Source organism: Oxyura jamaicensis, chromosome 3, assembly GCF_011077185.1.
Source record: "Oxyura jamaicensis isolate SHBP4307 breed ruddy duck chromosome 3, BPBGC_Ojam_1.0, whole genome shotgun sequence".
Taxonomy (NCBI): Eukaryota; Metazoa; Chordata; class Aves; order Anseriformes; family Anatidae; genus Oxyura; species Oxyura jamaicensis.
The window spans coordinates 93933027-93951405 of record NC_048895.1 but is presented as its reverse complement, the minus strand read 5'-3'; the positions used below and the strand labels follow the sequence as shown (position 1 = coordinate 93951405).

At 41.5% G+C, this 18379-nt stretch overlaps 1 protein-coding gene across 2 annotated transcripts; it reads left to right on the top strand.

The window, feature by feature from the left end:
• Positions 1-143: 143 nt before the first annotated feature.
• LOC118164616 (elongin-A-like) lies at positions 144-17539 on the top strand. 2 transcript variants are annotated; one of them, XM_035322260.1, is made up of 11 exons: positions 144-304; positions 5719-5775; positions 7624-7736; positions 8826-9522; positions 10935-11034; positions 11897-12061; positions 12631-12728; positions 13553-13733; positions 14253-14376; positions 17059-17177; positions 17319-17539. In XM_035322260.1, exons 1-11 carry the CDS (start codon positions 152-154, stop codon positions 17378-17380), a joined length of 1869 nt encoding a protein of 622 aa, XP_035178151.1. In that variant the 5' UTR covers positions 144-151; the 3' UTR covers positions 17381-17539. The 2 variants fall into 2 exon arrangements, with proteins under 2 accessions (XP_035178151.1, XP_035178152.1); XM_035322261.1 differs by lacking the exons at positions 17059-17177; positions 17319-17539 and adding an exon at positions 14741-16997.
• Positions 17540-18379: the final 840 nt, after the last annotated feature.

The window sequence follows — 18379 nt, the reverse complement described above, 5'->3', positions numbered from 1 at the left end:
GATGACACCCTGCAGGGCTGAGGCTGGGGCAACCGAGGGCCTGGGCTTGGCTCTGTCAGCCGACGGCGGACATGGAGGAGCGGGATGAAGGCGGCGCTCCCCCCCGAGGCCGGGGAGGGCACGGCAGGCCGCCGGCCGCGGGACGCCGCCCATGGCGCCGCTACAAGAGGGCCGAGATGGCGGCCGCCAGGGCTGCGGGCCCGCGGCCATGGCGGAGGGGCCGAGCGCAGCGGGGAGGAGGAGGAAGATGAGGAGGGTGCTGGAGCTGAAGGAGCGCCTGGGCCGCGCGAAGCAGCCCGCGGAGGTAGCGGGGGGCCGGTGGGGGTACCCCCGGGGGCTTCGGGGCTTCGTCCCCGGCTTGGGGCGCCTGGAGGGAGCGATGTGCCTCGGGTCCCTTGGGCACCCTCGGGTCCCTTGGGCACCCTGAGGTCGGTGCGTGGCCGGGCTCCGGCTGTGTGGAGTCGTAGGGCCTTGTGTAGGGTGAGGTGATGAGGATATGTATCTTGAAGCTAGCTGTAACGCCGTGGATCAAACCACCTAATGGGTTGTGTCATGTCCTGCCGTGGCCAGAAGCTGAAAGCTGAGGTGCTGAGCTCCACGTTCATAAGAGGTTTTTGTAGTGAAATAGGTGTTTGTGCTGTGCTGTGGTGGTTCACGGAGGGCACTGCATCCTGCATTACGATTCCTGGTAGGTGAAGAACAAAGCTTTGCTTATCAGAAATAAATTAAGCAACCTGTAGGAGAGCAGGGCTCTCCTTGGGAGCTGCAAGAAGTAGATAAGGAGGGCTTGAAACAAGAAAACATCCTCTGTGAGGTGGGGCAGAGCAGCCGAAGGAGGCTGAGCCTGGCACTCGAAGGTACCAAGGCACAGGGAAGGAGATGAGCGGGAGGGAAGGCACTTTGTTCCCGCAGAGGAGTAAGTCCCAAGCGTGACTTACTGTTTGCTAATGAATCGTGTGTGACCAATGAAAATGTATTTTAAACGGGCTTTTTTCTTTTCTTGAGGGGTTGAATTCAGCTTGAAAATACAGAACATGCTTTGCGTGATAGATTTCCTCAAGTGTTACAACTTGATGCAGGTTTGTGGAAGTGTTTGCAAATAGAGGGCTGGCATATCATTTAACTTGCTTTGTACTTGGTCATTAATAAACATAAAAAGCATCATTACTGCATTCTACTATTACTACTGTTGTGTGTTATCAAAGTGTGTGCTCATACATGTGCAAGAAACACTGATTTTCTTACCCAGTAATTTTATCTTCCCAGTAATGGTTTATCTTCCTCTGCTGGTGCTGTAGGCTTTATCTGTCCAAAATGCAAATATCAGAGTGCAGGCACTACTTGAGGTGCTATACCATGCAGGCCAGCAAAAACAAAAATTTCTTGTGCTCTAGAAGTGATCATCTTCTACTCTTTAATATATTTATATGTAAATACTCACGTTTGGTGATGATATGCTATTCTGAACAGGAGAATGAAAAGGAAGAGGAAAAAAAAAAAAAAAACAACCTCTGGAATTGTTTCTAAGTGTTCCCAAAGCAATAAACTTAAAAACACATTAAACTAAGGAGAAAAATATGGCTAGCTCTGGTAAAGAAGATGCTCTGTAGTTGTGGTGTGGCCAAAAGCAGGTGCTGCATAAAGTAGGTCTAATGGTGGTGCTGTAGCACTTCCACTGTGCCTGGTAAAACCGTGTCTAGTGAAATAGAAACAGTTATGGAGTGGAAGGGAAGGGAGAAACTGATAACTGTAAATTGGCAGTCATGAAATGCACTACTAATAAAAGATAAACCCAGTAGCAGAAAACATGTAGTTATGTTTAAAGGCAAAGAGAGGCTTTAAGGATGTGCAGAAAGAATAATAAATCCTTATTACCAATACGTATGTCAGTAAGTGTTAGTGTTGTCAAATACTTCTGCTCCATTGTTGAGAATACTCTTTGTCTAATTGTGTCACATTTTTTAATAACTACTGGATACTTTGATAGGAGTCTTTGAAGATGCAGAGCATCAACTGTTCATATCAAAAGCTTCTTAATATGCAAGGTTTAATAGCTACCCAGGGTGTTTTCAGAGAACTGAGCAAAAATGAAGAGAGCTGATGACTTAGATGTTGAATGATTCTCAAGATACTAGGGAAGTTCAGCAGCTCTGGAAAAAAAGTTACTGTGCTTCTGTTTATACAGGTAGATGAAATGAGCCCTGTCCATGAAGTCTATGAAGCAGTGCAATGAGCTGCTGCAAAATCTTGCATGTAAGACATAACTGGTGGAGAAATAAAGGATGGTACCATGAGGCAATGCACTCAAGGAGACTTCATGTGGATATGTACTGCTAAATTTATCTTGAATTTATCTTAAGTTATATTCAGCTGACACTAGCTGTCATAAATATACATTAGTCTCTAAAGGAATTTGACTTGCTGCTGTATGATGCTGATTACAGTAGCAGTGTTACAGGCCTGATGTAACATCCACAAAATGGTTTGACATTAGACTCAGCAAAAATAAGTGACAATCCTTATCAGAAAGCAATGCTGTTTATTTTTGGGGGGGTGGGAATAGGAGGGGGAGCAATTATCAATCTCAGCTTGACATGGCGTTACTCAAATCATTCTTAATTTAGAAGACAGCAAGCAGTGCAGGGAGGTGTTACAAATACCAAAGTAATCTGTGTCAAATGAAGAGGACTCTTCTAGAAGGCAGCCTTGGTTGTGTGCTAGGCTACAATCATTTGAGCGGCGTGCGTTTTAGCATGGCTCAGTGGAAAGTCACAGCTAGGAGCCATGAATATAGGTCACACAGGATAGGAGACTGTATTTTGGAAAGCATTGACTCAGAAAATGATTTGGAGCTCTGGTGTATTACCAGTTGAGCATGAAATTGCAGTACAAGGCAGTGGCTTATGGCATAACTGCTATCTTCGGGTAGCTTAGCAGGGTCGTGTTATTACAGCGATGTAGTATTAGAGGGGCAATTACAGGAATATTATGTCCTGTTCTAGGGGCTGTTCTTAAAAACAAGCTGCCGAGCTGGAAACAGCAGCAGAATGGCTGTATGTCTGGCCAGCATAACTTGCCGAAGCTCAAGAACTTGGTCTGGTTGGCCCTAAAAAAAGACCAAGAGGTAATGTGAATGATTAGTGTTTATCTTTGTGGGTTGTATAACATGTTTGAAAGAGCAGGAAGAGATGATGAGGTTCAGTGGCTGAAAACAAAATCAGACTATTTAAAGGAAACTTTTTTAAGTGAGGGCAACTGAGCATAAGAGTGACTTGCTTGGGGTTGTGTTAGACTTTTCTAAAGTGTTGTCTTCAAAGACCTGCTGCTCTTTCAGACAAGGTGGCTAGCTCAGCCAGGAGTTAGGGACCTGGTGGGGACTCACCACCCAGCTGGGTTGCTGGGTCCCATCCTGCCTGAGCGAGGGCACAGCTACAAGAGGCAAGGTGACCTCAGGGCTCACGTGAGAGGCCAGAGCAGCGCTGGTGCCCTGGAAGACACAGACTTGGTGCAGCTGGGCCTCTTCTTATCATCCCTCTACTTTCAGCTTCCACTCTGGAGAACTGCTTGCTGGCATGCTTCTTGCCTGTTACTCATTGCCTGGGCCCTCTGCTTCCCAAACGCCTGTCTGCTTTCCCTCCTTCCCTTCATCTTATCTTGCTCGTGCTCCGGTTGGCCCCATGCTTGTGTCTCAGGCTGGTATGTGTGTTCTGGTCCCACAGGCTCTGGTTATGCTGCGCACACGGGCACATGGGGCTGTCTCTCCTTTGGCAGCCCCGTGCAGGCACGGCTGCTGGCCTCACTGCCAGCCCAGCTGTTCCCAGCTTTTGGGAGATGGGGATCACTTCTCTTAACGGGATTGTTAGTGTTTGATCAATGCTTTCTACCTAATGAAACCCTTAGGTTCGTCTTAATTTGCCAAATGGGATACACATTTCAGGAAAGCAAAATGAACAGTGTGGGCTTTGGCTTAAAAATCAGAAGTTTTGTCTTACATTAAAATGTGTTGACTGCTCTCAGACATGCTTGTCATCCAGGTACTTTTGTAATTTACCCCGCTGTTTTGAAGTTGCATGATCAGTAATTGCTTGCTTCCTGAACCCATTGTAAAGATTCTTCTGTAATGAACTCAGCTTCCAAAATCTCAAAAAATACTCAAAATCCTCATCGTCTCTGTAGCTTGATGAAAGTATCTTTTAGCATTCTTACATGCAGGGTTGTCTCTGGGCTGTGGGAATCATTCCCAGTGCTTTGCACTGCTTGAGTTGCCAGTCATCCTACAAAGCAAAGTCCATCCACTTAGCAATGGGTTACTTCCTCCTGGTTGCAAAGCTAGTTAAATGCCCGGGAATATCACTTTAAAAAGAAAACTAACTAAATTGACACTGATAACTAATGCTTGTCATTAACATTGTGGGCATATTATTATTACTTTTTTTTTTTTTTAAAAAACTTAACTTTGTAAGCATCTTTGCAGAATGTTTTCTTCCTGATGGAGATTATTTTGGGAAAGTCTTCATCTCATAAAATGTGTAGTCTATGCCTGTGAAGTGTCTGGAAAAAGTTTAATGTTAAGCTACTACTGCAGGGTGGATACCTTGCCGGAGAACTGCATGCCAGGCGTATGGATGGAGCCCACTGTGCACAGTGAAATTCAGTGGGATTCCACTTCTAGTGTATTACAGGGACAGTGAAGTTTAGAACTGTTGTAGAGAAAAATGACTATTATTAAAGCAATTATTAAAGTTTAAAAAGTTTTGGGGTAGTCATCTTGCATCCCAGCAGGTTCCTGCCATCGCATTTAGAAGCGGTAGTGGTGTGATAAAACTATAAAAGTATTCCAGGCTTTGTTAGAGCCCTAAGAAATGCTGTTACTTTAGTTACACATTAATTCTGTCAGCTAGATAACATAACTTTGTAGAAATTTGCCAAAAATGATGCAAACTGCAAGACTCAGGTGTGCTGCACATCCATTGCCAAATAAGCTCATACTCTACTTATAAACAAAACTTTTGTAATATTAAAAAACCTCTCAGGAAGATAAGCAGTTTCATATTTGGAAAATACTCTTCTGCTTCTACAAAACTCAACATTTTAATCAAAGATGTATACACTTTGCCAGTGTGAAACAAAGCAGCTGTTCTAGCTTGATTTGGTCTTGTTAATGTACAAATAGCAGGGAAGGCTTCAAAACCTGATTGTCTTTGCAAGCTGAACTCCCACAGGCTCTATTTTTTTTTTTTTTTTGCTCTTGTCCTTGAGTGGTGCTGCTGGCTGAGAGACCTTGTGGGAAGCTTGCTTTTTTTTTTTTCCTTTTTTTTTTTTTTTTTTCAGGGTGCTGCTTCTGCTTAATGCAGCCTTTGAATTGGCTCTGTGCTGATCGGGCACTGGTATACCAGGAGTAGGGGCAAATATGTAGCCTGAGCTGCTGTATTATTGATCTTTAATATAATCTGTGTAGCAGTGAAGTCAAACCTGTTGGGGTTTCTGATATTACTGCTGCTGGGGGTATAACAGAGCTGCACTGGTTTGCAGAACAAATTTCAAGCATAGCCCTTACAGTAAAGGAGCACTTATATTTCCTTGGAGTTACTGGGTATTCCTCCTGTCAAGGTTTTTTGTTTGTTTGTTTTGGATAAACATGGGAATGAGGATGAGAAAAGCAGGATAGTACTTATGCATATGTTATCTAATAAAAAAAAATAATCTGTTTCCTTCCAGATTCTAAAAGCACTTGAGGTACTACAGGATCTGGATATATCACTGGATATTCTAGTGGTAAGTGACCAGTAATACATTACACAATCATTCACCATGAGAGAGCTTATGGGGTCTGCAATCCCAGAAGCAGTGGACATTGTTGCATTTGGGAATTCTGGCTCTTAGCATGGCTCATTTAAAGCTCTGTATAAGAAGCCATGGAGCTTTCTCCAAAAAACAGCTGGAAGCTGGGCTTAAAACCTAACAAATTCAGCATTGTGACAAGTGTTAGTGGTGAGCAGTGATCTGAACATACAGGTAACACTCTTACTGAAGGCTGGTTTCTTCTTACTAAATCTGCTTTCAAATCAGTGCTTAAGAAACTCCAAATATGGGTGATCTGTTCTTCAGGCCAGTTATCTAAATCTTCTGTCTCTTATTAGCTGGTCAAGGTTAGCTCTTGCTAAAGAGCAGCCATCCCAAGTTATGGAGTAAGAATACTTGTGATTTGTATCCTTAGCCAAGGTGCACCCTGTAAAGTTTTATATCGGAAATTCTCAGTGGTTTGGGAAGCTTCTGGTTACTATGAATAATGTATCTACGTTTTGGGAAGACTTTTTTTTCTGAGATAGTTCTTTGCAGAGCAAGAAAAAAATATGGTAATTGGAATATTTGGCCAGCTTATTTGGGCAAAGGCACTTGCCTGCCTAAAAACAGATGGGCCTCTACTATAATCCACCAATATTTTTATTGGAAAATGAAGTAATCTCATCTGAGCTGTTTAAAAAAAAAAAAAGGGGGGGGGGGTTCTTCAGATAATTAATGTTCTCAGCATACTTGCATGTTACAATGTGACAGACTATGATGGAAGTCTTCAAGTGAGACAGAGGGAAGAAATGCCTTAAAGTTGAGGATTCTGCATATTTTAAAGCATTTTTAGGAACATAAATTTCTCACATGGATAGCTTGAGGAAATCCTCCCACCGGTTTTCTCGCATGTATTTACTGAACCTCCAAACCAGTGCTCCTGAATGATGCAGAAACTGAATCTCTTTAAAGCAAAATTATTTTTCTGAGACTTTAAGGAATTCCCTTCTAAGGCCTGAGCTGAACCTGGAGGAGTAGTACATGCATAGCTCTTACTCAGACTTCGCAGGAATATAATTTCACTGGCTAGCAAGAGCATTAATAGGTTGCTGTTGGCTTCGTGAATTCCAGGGTTTGCACACAAAAGTGTATCTTAAAAGTGGGGCTTTGTGAATTGGAGATAGTATTCCTGTGTTATTAAAAAATTCACCTTTGATATTTATATATGCACAAAGTCTGCAGGGTAGTTCTGCTTAGACAATGTAGAAATCATTAGAGCAAGATTTGAAGTCAATGATAATGTGAAAATAACTGTATGGTGGGTGAACAGAACAGCGAGCGTGGCATCTTAAACATCAGGGGATTTTTCCTGTGGCTGAGACTTGAGCTTAGTCAACACTCATCTGGCACCTCTGCCCCTGTGGTACTTTGCGTTGAGACTTTTTGATTACAATACACTGATCATTTGTGTTCTTTAACATGCTAAACTGTACCTGTATAAGCCTAAAGGAACCTTAAATTGATTAATCTAATTCGCTTTAGCAGTATGCATTTTGTGGGCATAAGCATTCAAGCCAAGTGAGGTTTCTGAAATGCATAAACTTCATGGAGAAAAGTAGCTTCTTTTATGAATTGAGGCTGTACTTTGTTCCCAGTATTTGGTTATAAATATATGCTTTTCTCTCAGTTCTGTTTGTAGAGTGAGAAGTGTTTACTTCTTTAGCTGCTGTAAGACTGCTCAGACTGCTATGCTAATGCTGCTTGTAGCAGTTTTAGAGAAGGTTTTTCTTGGGATGTTGTGATTTATTCCGCCCATCTTTCTTGCACCATCTTCGACAGGAAACTGGCATAGGCAAAACAGTGAACAGCTTTAGGAAACATGCCACTGCTGGGAGTGTAGCTAAATCCCTGGTGAAGCGATGGAAGAAACTTATTCCTCCAGAAAATAAAAGGTAAGCATGGACTTCTTTTCTGAAGGATTAATTGTGCTGTAGCATAATTTAATAAAATACAACTTCAAAATATTAGAATAATATTTGGAATGACAAATATGCATTATGAAATACACAAAAATTGAATGGTAGGAATGAGTCTTACTTTTATAAATTACTAAAAGATAACTCAAAGCAACCAGTGTTGGTCAGTTAGCCACCTAGTACTCAAACTTCATCTGCTTTTTTGACACAGGTTCTTAGGTACCAACCAATGTGAGCAGCACTAAGCCAGTGATGGGCAGTGCTCTCCACTCTAGGGAAGTTGGAAGTCTGCCTTTTTTTTTTCTCAGCGATGAGGCTGTTGTTAAATGAAGCATCTCTAGTGATTTGGTCGTATACAGGACTTCCCTGCAGTATTTCTGCAGACTGAGAAGGGTTTTGTGTGTTGGAACAGTCACACTTGAAGAGATGTGATTCCTTCTCAGGAGTCAGCCTCCACTGCCATCAGCAGGCTGACTGTACTTTAGATATTTTGCAGCCCTCTTGACAATGGGAAAAGTTGATCTGAGAAAGCTGAAGCTTCAGATTGACTAAACAGTGCATTTTAAATTTGAAGCTGTTCAAACAACAGGAAAGTGGCATACCAGAGCACAGGGGTGATAACAAAGTATCCAGGTTGATGTTTTGTACTTGTACTAACCACAGAATATGTTTAAAATTCTGCCTCCTAGTTATTTCAAGTACTATCTCTGTATTATAAAGCATGCGGGGAAACTTGTATAAAAGCAGTGGTATCTAAAGCATTTTGAGCAAATAGTACCATGTCAAACTTTTTTTCTTACTGATGCTTATGTCCCTACTCTCCACTTGCTTTGCTCTCAATTCCTTGTTGCAGTAGTTAGTGGCACTGGACCAAGAGCGACTTCCCTCAGCTTTTTTGCTGACATGGAAGAAAAATAAGAGCACAACAGAGTGGGTCCTATAGGAATTATGCTGTGTGGTGTGATTTAAACCTTTTGGTTTTATTCATGTAAATAGAAAGATTGATTCTTTAAGAATTTAACATTAGCTATAGTATGGGATGTATTTTTCTCCTTTGTGTTGCAGTGATCACAGAGGAAGAAAAAATACTGAAAAAGAAAAAGATGAGACAAAATCTTCTGTTTCCAAAGGAACCAAGCCTTCAGAGAAGCCCAAACCATCTGTATTGGCCTCCAAAAGTTCCAATAGCTCTCCCCTTTCCAAAAAGTTGAATAAGCAGCATACTCGTATTGAAAAAAAGCACCGAAATACAGGTTCTGAGTCTCAAAAAGAATGTGGTAATAAAGAATGTAGCAGCAGTGGTTCTAAACATGGCTCCCAGGGTACTGATCCTCAAGCTAAAGAAAGGGACTTGAAAGAGAGAGCCTCCAAGGGCAGCAAGGAAGGCTCAGAAAAGAGGCGTTCCTGTGTGGCCAGTAAGGACTTATCCCCCACGAAGGAAAGGCCTGGTAAGGATGCTCCCAAACAGGGAGATCCTAAGCATGTGAAGAAACCAAAACTTGTCACAGGAAGCAAAGCTAAGTTACCTAGCGATGAGGAATTTGAGCCCCCTACTATGTCCTTTGAATCTTATCTTAATTATGATCAAGTTACAAAAAAAAGAAAGAGGAAAGCTTGCTCTACAGGTGAATGTCCAAAGAAGGGCAGCGAACAGAAGAGTAGCTCAATACTGCAAAAGACTTCAAAGCTTTGTCGCACAGATGAGGGAGAAAAGAAGACCCAAAACTGTGAGGATGATCAGTCAGAAACTCCCAGTAAAAAGGTAAACCACTGCATGCTTGGAATAATAGCAAATGAACTGCAGATAAATGGGTGTTCTGGTCTCTTCCAGCAAAATTAATCTGTGATTATTTTAAGTAACAGACATGTGGCTTTGACATAAGCTGCATGGCAGTGGCAAATAATTATAATTGTGACAAAAAAGATTTACTGCATACTGACAGTTTACAATCAGTTTCTTAGGGCTTTTATGATAATTTCCTACACAGCAGTGGTCTTTGATTGGCATCAGCTAATTGACTTTTTACCCATAACTTCATTTTTGACCAGCTTGTTTTTTGACTTTAGCAGATGTTGGCATTGCACAGCTGTTTTGTTGGAAGCTGTGGTTCTTTATTAGTTACAGTCTGTAGTGAAAATGAAGAGTCTTCTTTCAATGCATTGAAGTAAACCACATTATTACATGTAAGGGTAGCTTATATGAATTCTTAAAGTGAAATGTCCTAGTCCCTTGAAGTGACAGAAAGCTTAAGTAGTTCCTTTGAGCTGAGGTAGATCTGAACGTGCTTACTAATTGGACTTTTTAAATGAAGCCCTTTGTATGCAGGGAATTAGAGGTCTCTTCAAGTCTCTTATCTTTGCTGTGATGTGAAAGCTCCAGGCTTTATTTATTGTGCAAGATCTGCGATATGAATGTCCTCTATCTCAAATAGAGGAATATTAATGGAGAGGCTTGTACATGATAGCAGCATCTAGGAACTCAGGAACTGACGAAAATCTTGGTAAAATTGAGAGGAAAATATAGGCTGTTGAAGCTGAAAAAGTTCTTACAGATACTGAAATGATGTTTAGGGAGTTGCAAGTTTTATGTTATAAGTGCCTGGCTTATGACTGGAAGACACCCAAGACTTAATTTAGATACGGTACGCAATGCTGAGCATTTGCTGGAACACTTACCAGACTCCTGAATCTAAGTCACTTTTCAAGGGGATATCTGGAAGACTGTACTGCTTATCCAGCACGATACAGGAGATGAGGTAGAACCAGGTATGAAGCTGTTTCTTGTCTTTCAGGATGGCGTTTAGCTTGCCTTTAAACATCTAACTCTGTTTCTTGTCATCCTGCAGTTTTGTCGCATTTACTGCATGCCTCTAACCTCAGTAGCGATTTATCTGAAAGCCTGTTAGCTGAACACATCTGCTCCTTTCTTTAATCCCTTATTATGCACTGATTGCAGATACCCCACTACGTTCCTTTTGTGATGTAGTATCAGTAAGTAGAAGATGAAAGAATATGCTGAAATAGTAAATAAGTAAATCTTAGTGCAGAAATGCAGTAGTTTTGGTTATCCTAGGTAAGTAGTATTGGGGCTTGCTTAATTTATTTTGTAGTTTATTTTAAGCCTTAGTAAATCTGAAGCTGTAACAATGAAGAGATGTTTCCTTGACTGTGCAGACCAAGGTGGCGTCCCTCCAAGATCTTCTTAATACTCCACTGCCTAAATTTCTGCCAGGCATTTTAATCTCATCTCCCCCATATGCTGCTGACTTTAAGGGTAAGTAGTATGCGAGACTGATAAATGTGAAGCAGCACATGTTTTTACAGCTCTGTCGGGGGTAGTCTTCATCCTATTTCCTAATAAACTGTAGTAACTCATCTGTCTGTGGCAAAGAAATGTCTTCACTTGCTCCTCTGTATAAATCGTTTTGAATCAAAAGAGAGAGATAATATAAGTTTTGCTCTTACAGCTTGCAAGTAAAGAAATTCTGTAAAAGGTTACCACAGATGTAGAGGAGGTGCAGATCCTGTAGTCGTTCTCCAGGCTCCACTTATCTTTATTCCTGTCTGTGCCTTACGTAACTGTAAATTGTCACCAGCTGTAGCTTCAGCCTAGAAACTTGCTAGCATTCTTATTCATAGGTGGCACAAAGTGCCAGTGGCTTTTCCTCGCACCTCCTGTGAGGTTTGCGTAGTTTCACATCTCCGTGGGCTTGAGACATCATTGCTATTGCAACTCCTGGCCTCTCTAGGATAACCCTGTAAGGAGGGTAGCATGTCATGGAGTGGTAACTCAGTATCTAGATGTCGATGAGTATCCCTGTTGCAAGGGGAAGGCTAACGGCCCAGCCTAGATGTGAGTCTGACTTGGGTAGACCTGAGCTAAGTAATGTAAGGCTGGTTTGCATTCATGCAGATAAAATTACAGTAGCAATGTAGTTGCTGTAGTTCTGTTACATGTATGAGGGGACCTCTGTAATAGAGTACCTGTAAGGGATCAAACTCTTGCATAATAAAATTATATTTCAAGAAACATGAATGTATTTGTCCTGCTGGGCATGTTTCTCTGAATGTTTAAAGCCCTGTAAAATGTCAGGAGGCAAAGAAACCCTGTCTGATGTTTTGTTTGATTTCCCTAGTGCCTGTTGTGGAAGCACCCCAGCAAGTCAGCGAACCAGTTCAATTCACAGGACGGAGACTGAACTCTAAAATGCAAGTTTACTCTGGCTCTAAACCAGTCTGTCTTTCAAAGATGCTTACACTGTATGAGCAGTGCATCCGTGTGCTTCAAAATAATATTGATTGTGAGTACTTTAAGGGCTTTGTAGCAGGCTGTACTGAAAGACTATTTTTTCCTCCATGGTGGCCTACAGGAAGATAGTGTTCCTCCCTACAGACGGTGACTCAGAGCTGGTCAAAAGGCATTTATAAAACTGAACTTACGATCATGCTGAAATGCAGTTTTGTTTGGAGGCTTGCCTCTTTTAAAGCTCAAATTCTTATTTAAAATACAATGTGCTATAAAGTATAAGCCAAAAAGCCTGCTGACTTTTTTTGCCCCTCCAAAATGTTTATGTTAACTGGAATGAATGATCAAGAAATTGTTTATTCCCTTGTGTAGGCAGAGAGGAGAGTGATACAGATCAGTAAAGATGGGGCAATAGCTATTCCAGGATGTTTTCTCCATCCTCAGATATAACTGCCGGTCAGTTATGAACTGCTGATTTGCAGCTTCATACTCTGACTTCAGAACATGAGTTTTGTAGATATTTGCTTAAATTAATTTGTATTTTTATTTTTTAAACTGTTGGTAAGTGGTGTTACACACGAAGTAAAACAAATGAACTACTAAAAGTACTGTCCTCTCTTGTAGCACTACATGAAGTAGGAGGTGTGCCCTTTGAAATTCTTGAGCCTGTGCTAACACGTTGCACACCAGAGCAGTTGTTTCGAATAGAGGAATGTAATCCGGTAAACCCTGCCTTGTTAAATTCAGGGATCCACGGAGGACTTTAGGCATCTGTTTCTGTTTTCCTTGCACTCCTCTTGATAAAGATTCTTTAAGTGTTACACTGTTTTTCTGTGTTTTGTATACCTATTTCTTTGAATTCAGCTGTCATCAGGCCTCCCTCTCTCCACTGTCAGGATGTAAAGCAGTAAAGCATTTGGGAGAATTATTACTGACGACTAAGTGAAAGCCACTGTGGGTAGAAATCTTGCTATTTCTGAAAACAAGAGAAAACAACAACAAAGAAACAATATTTGCTAGGCACACTAAGAACAAATGTTTTCAGGCGTAAAAACTTAAAAACAGGCTGCAAAGCATACGTCTCACCCCAGATATTTCCCAATTTCTCACCCCAGATATTTCCCAATTTGCATCTGGTAGATTTCTTATCTATGGTGTTAAGATTTCAGCTCCATGGTGCGTTTGGGTATTGATGTTCTGGATGCGTGGCACTCCTTAGTGCAAGCTGGCCACTTCTCTGCATGCCTGAAGTTGAGAGTTGGTGTGGCCTGAGTCTATGCTGGAAACACAAATCTAGCCTGTAAGCGTGGCTCATGAACTCAAATATAGAGCTCTGCTCTCTGAAGCTACGTGACTGACGTTGACATCTCTGTGTGGCACTGCCATACTTCATGGTGGGGGTAGCAATGAGGGCAGCTGGTGGGATTTGTTCTACACCTTCCTCCACTGGGTGACTGGGCTTTGTCGACAGGCTTAGCCAAGCAGGTACTCTTGGAAATGTTACTCTTAAATCCTTGATCTTAAAATACCTTGTGTTCAAACTAAGACATTTACAGAAGTGTCTGACCACTTGTGGAAGAAACACTGCCAGAGGGATTTCAAAAACGAGAGCCTCCTGGAATACGAATCTTGGCGTGAAATGTACTTGAGACTCTTCAATGAGAGGGAAGAGAAACTGAAGACGCTTACAAAAAACATTCTTTCAGCTCAGTCTGAGAAACCAAAAGGTAAAAAAATGTGGGTAACCTGGTTTTCAAAACCCAGTCTCTTCTATTCTTCTTGACGCTTATTTTGTAGTGTTTAGTGGCTTGTTTGCACTGATCACTGATGCTGTGTCTCAGGGAGAAGGCATCAGGTAAGGTTGCTGTTCCTTTTAATTTACATGTTGCCCTCAAAGTGAATGTATGCATTAATACAGTACACTAATGCATAATGCTTGCAGCATGTTGTACACAGATTTGACCTTACTGGTTGGATTGAGGATTCTAGGCAACAATACACAGTGCAATTTTAATAACAAATACCAAAAAAAATACAGATGCAATTACAAATATCAAAGTTAATGTGAAGAAATAGCATATGTGACTTGCCGTGGTTCAGTTACTACTTTGGTACCATATTCTTTTTTTTGAATGATTTTTTTTTTTCAATTTAAACCTAGAAATTGCCACACAACCATATTCTCAACTGAGTTTCAAAAATAACTAAGGAAAAATCACGTCCTCTGCCCCTTGCTTCTGTATTAGGCCGACAAGTGAAAATGGCTTACATGACTAGTGCAGCAAAACCACCCAGGAATATTCGCCGAAAACAAGAAATCCATGGGACAGCAGGACCTGTCACCCAGCTTCATCCCACAGAGAAGTGCAAGTAGGTGTTCTGGGCTGCACGTTTAATTTGAGTTTAAACATCTCTGTCAGTGCTAAAACTTGCTGGCAAAATATTTTGCTGTTATATAAACATCTCTTAGTTTACATTACTTTAAGCAGCTAGAAGCTGAGCTGCCTTTTAAGTCTTGTGTGCTCCTCTGCTGTGTGTGCATTGTTACTGTGTGTTTCTCCAAGTGCCAGGAATGAATTCATCTTCCCTGCTAGTGAGCGAGCAGCCACTATTGTTTTCCTCCAGATTACATTAATGCTGCTTGACATCCTGGGGAGATCCCAGCGTTGATGTTTGGTGTTTATAAACCTGCCTAGCGGTTTCACATGTTCTCCTGTTTTCATAAAATCCCCAGTGAGCTGTCCAGAGTGATATAGCTGACCAGAGTGAATCTCAGCAACTGTTAATACGCTGTATTGTGGGCTTCCACTCTGGCAGCTTGAAGGAGTGTCTGGAACAGTCAGTCAGTGGCAGTAGCCAACACTAATCACTGGAGGAACAGAAAACTGGGATTCCTCAAATATTTCCTCTGTACAGCACAAACCCAAGGTCTCCTCCTGACAACTTAATTCAGGGTAGTTCAGCAACCATGGGAACCAAAGCAGAGATGTGGGGTTTGTCCTGCCATTCCTGCTGCCCTGAAGAACTCCTCTTATACCCAAAAGGATGGCTGCAACAGCAAGAAAAGACAGCTGTAGCACCAACTTCCACCCACTTCTCCCTTCACAGCTATGTTGAGATACTTTTTTTATGTTTGTATATCTGTTCTTCTCCAAAACAAAATCAGCAGTTTGATTTAAAAGCACCCCATGGGTTGGTTAGTCTCCACTGCTTTACAGTCCAATGCCGATACATGGACTTCTCACGCTGCCTGAATGCAGGTATCTTGTGCTGTGGTCACTTACTTCTCTGTGAGGAGCACAGTGCCTTCCCTTCTCCCCATAGCTTTGGTGTTTGCTTGTTGGCATAACTGCTCTGGAGCTGCCTCTGTCAAAAATGATCCTTTTTGGGGGGGAAACTGTTTTAATTGATCTGGGTTACTCTTGGATTGGCAGTTAATGCAGGCTGACAAATATGTAAGTGGAAAGTGACAGGCAGCTGGGGAGTATAAAACTTAAGCTGTTGCAGAGATGATGCAAGACTGACTGACAGTAGCCAGAAATGTCAGCAGTCACTTTAAGTAGTTTATGTCCTTGTGCTGCAGGGTCTGCAGTTGTGCTGAGTAATTGTTCACGTGCCTAAGACTGAGCTGACCTGGGCTTATAGGGGAGGGGGGCGGAGACACAAATAACAAAACCTTGGGAAAGTGTGTATAAACATACACAAACATACATATATAAAACCAAAGTCTGCTGATCTCAGGAACTTGATTTACAGTTGAGCAGTCTACCTTATTGCTCAAGACAGTGGTGGAATGAGGCAGGAATGACAGCCCACATGTAGGAAATTCTTAAAAACAGCTTTTATACTGCAGATGATCTTTTTACAGCTGCACCTTTAGGTGATTAAATTGGGAAGCTTCTTTCCAGACTGTTGCTGTTACTGATGAAAAGATGGTCCAACACCAACGCAGTAGCTTAAGGCACTTCAAGCTAGGCTTCTGCTGTTGGTTACCCTGTGGGAGGCTGTATCTGTTGTGACAGACTAGCCTTCCAGTTTATGTGCTTCAGTACATAGTGTAAGTGTCCTTTCTGTCCCAGTAACTGAATGATGTACTCAAAGTCCTGCATAATTTCTTTTTTTTCCCCACACATGCTAAATTAGGACAAACTGCTGTTGTGTGAAAGGAGCTGCAAGGAGGGTCACTGGTTTGCTTTCTTGAGAAACAAAACTTTGTTTAGGGATGATGAGTTAACTTCTTTGTTTCTTTGAATGTGTCCTCTGAAAACCTGTCAGTTTAACTATGTACAGCTGAAACTTTCACAAATGAAGCTGGTTTTATGGGAGCTAAAAAGGTCCTGTGGCACACATGCAGATCCCTAGCAGGCTGTTTGCAGTTTGGCATGCAGTGGTTTATGTTAACTGGCAGCAGGCCTCAGTGACAGACTCCAAGGCATACAAGGCTGCCCAGAGTGCTGGGCAGTTAAATGCTGTGTTGGCTTAGCTGTTTTACACAGAGCTGATGCCTGCTGCAGCCATCTCAGTCCTTGTCCTGTTGACTGGTGTTTCCAACCTAATATTTAGTCCTAGTCATTGTGCCTTTTCCTAGGCATTTCTAACTTAAAGGGAAAAAAAAAAAAAAAAAAACACCTGAAAACTTGAGTGTGAATTTTTCCTAATTTTCTGGCAGAGAGACAATTAGTAGTTTGGCTGTATTCAAAACCAAACAAAAAAAAATCAGAGAGCAAACTAGAACACAGGCCAGCAGCCTATTATGAGTCATCATAATAGCTCCATCTGTCGTGAATTCAGATCATTTTATTTTAAAGACAAATAAGAGGTATCATATCTAATGAATGGAAAAATTGTGCAAGAATGGAAATGGACTAGATGACCTCAAGAGGCCCTTCTTAACATGAGTTCTCATGATTTTAAATGATGGGATAAACTGAAGAGGAGACAGATTTGTTAAAATGCTGTGACTTTTTTTTATTAAAATGATATGGAGCGAATGGAAGGCTTTTATTTTTTATTTTTAAAAAGCTCACTGTCTTTATTTTCTGGTTTTAAAAGAACACGGACTCAAGAAAGCAGAGACAGAAACAATAATTCATCAAATCCAAACCCTGCTAGCAACAGTGGAAGCTCTAGCTCAAGTGGAACAACTCAAGATGGAAAGAAGCCTATCAAAAGTAAGTGGAGTTTCCTGAGATTATCAGGATAATTGCTTTAACTTGCTGGTTATCAATGTATAGCTAATATTATGCTACTATAACTTTGTCATTCACATTATGCTGTAATCCTAATTGGTCTCTTTGTTGTTGTTGTTAAAGAAATTGCACCAATCATGAGGAAAACTTTGAAAGCACTGAAGAGTAGAGCTGGACGACGATGAAACAAGGATGCGTATTGGAAGCTTATGTGACGATTTGAATATCGTGCGACAGCTAATGGAAGTAACATTAATGTAAACCTTCCTCGATTTACCGTAGTTAAAATAGTTGTCAAATGTTACAGGAGCAAATGACTTGCAATAAAAAAAAGAAACCCTGGACTTCCTTTGTAGTGCTGCTTCCTTCCTCATAAATGAGGAAAACTGAAATGAGGAAAACTGAGGAAAACTCAGTCCATGCTAGTGACCAATCACTTGTGTGGGCTTCTAGTGATGCTGTCTTTATCAGTTTACAAATTTGAATAAGCTTTTGATGAAAGCACCTAACCAACGTTGGCAAAATATATCCATGGCTTATCTCTTAGGAGGAGCCACAAGGTATACTTAGATACAATTGCAAAGAGGTTTTGGTGTCTCCAGCGCAACAGTAGCTTGGAAACTTGGTGTATTTGTTGCTCTAAAGGCTTCCATAGGGACACTTCTATATGCTTCTTTCTGTTAACACCAAGTTTGGTTGGATTTTAGTTTGCCCTCTTCTGGATAAAGACAACCTGTTTTATAAGATGCTCCTGGGACTCTGCTTCTGACCTGCTAGAAGTAAGATGTGGAACTTCATTGCTCAGGACAGTGAATTGTGTTTTTTTTCTAGTTTCTATGAGATAATGAGCCTGCGAAGGAGAAATGGGAGGAAACAGCGTTAAATTTGAATTGCTTTTTTTAAAGCGGGATATATAAACTGCAGGGGTAAATAGAGCAGGCCATGACAGAGCTAATGAGAAGCCATGTGTCATTCAGGGACTCTTTCTGGCTGGGACACTGTTTTTCAGTAATGAAAAACAGACCCCTCAGTGTGAGACCCACTAAAGGCACGAAGACCTTGTGTGGGAGATAGTTTCTGGGAGGAAAGCAGAAGGGAGGGAAGCCATCGCTGTCATCAGCTTGATGTTACGGTCATCTTGTAGGAATCTTACTGACTTCAGAATAGTCCCTTTGAGTGTGGAG

Coding starts and splice junctions, on each gene's coding strand:
- LOC118164616 (XM_035322260.1), top strand. CDS start 152: ATGGCGCCGCTACAAGAGGGCCGAGATGGCGGCCGCCAGGGCTGCGGG. Junction 305..5,718: donor GCGCGAAGCAGCCCGCGGAG/GTAGCGGGGGGC, acceptor GTTTCCTTCCAG/ATTCTAAAAGCACTTGAGGT. Junction 12,062..12,630: donor GCTTCAAAATAATATTGATT/GTGAGTACTTTA, acceptor CCTCTCTTGTAG/CACTACATGAAGTAGGAGGT.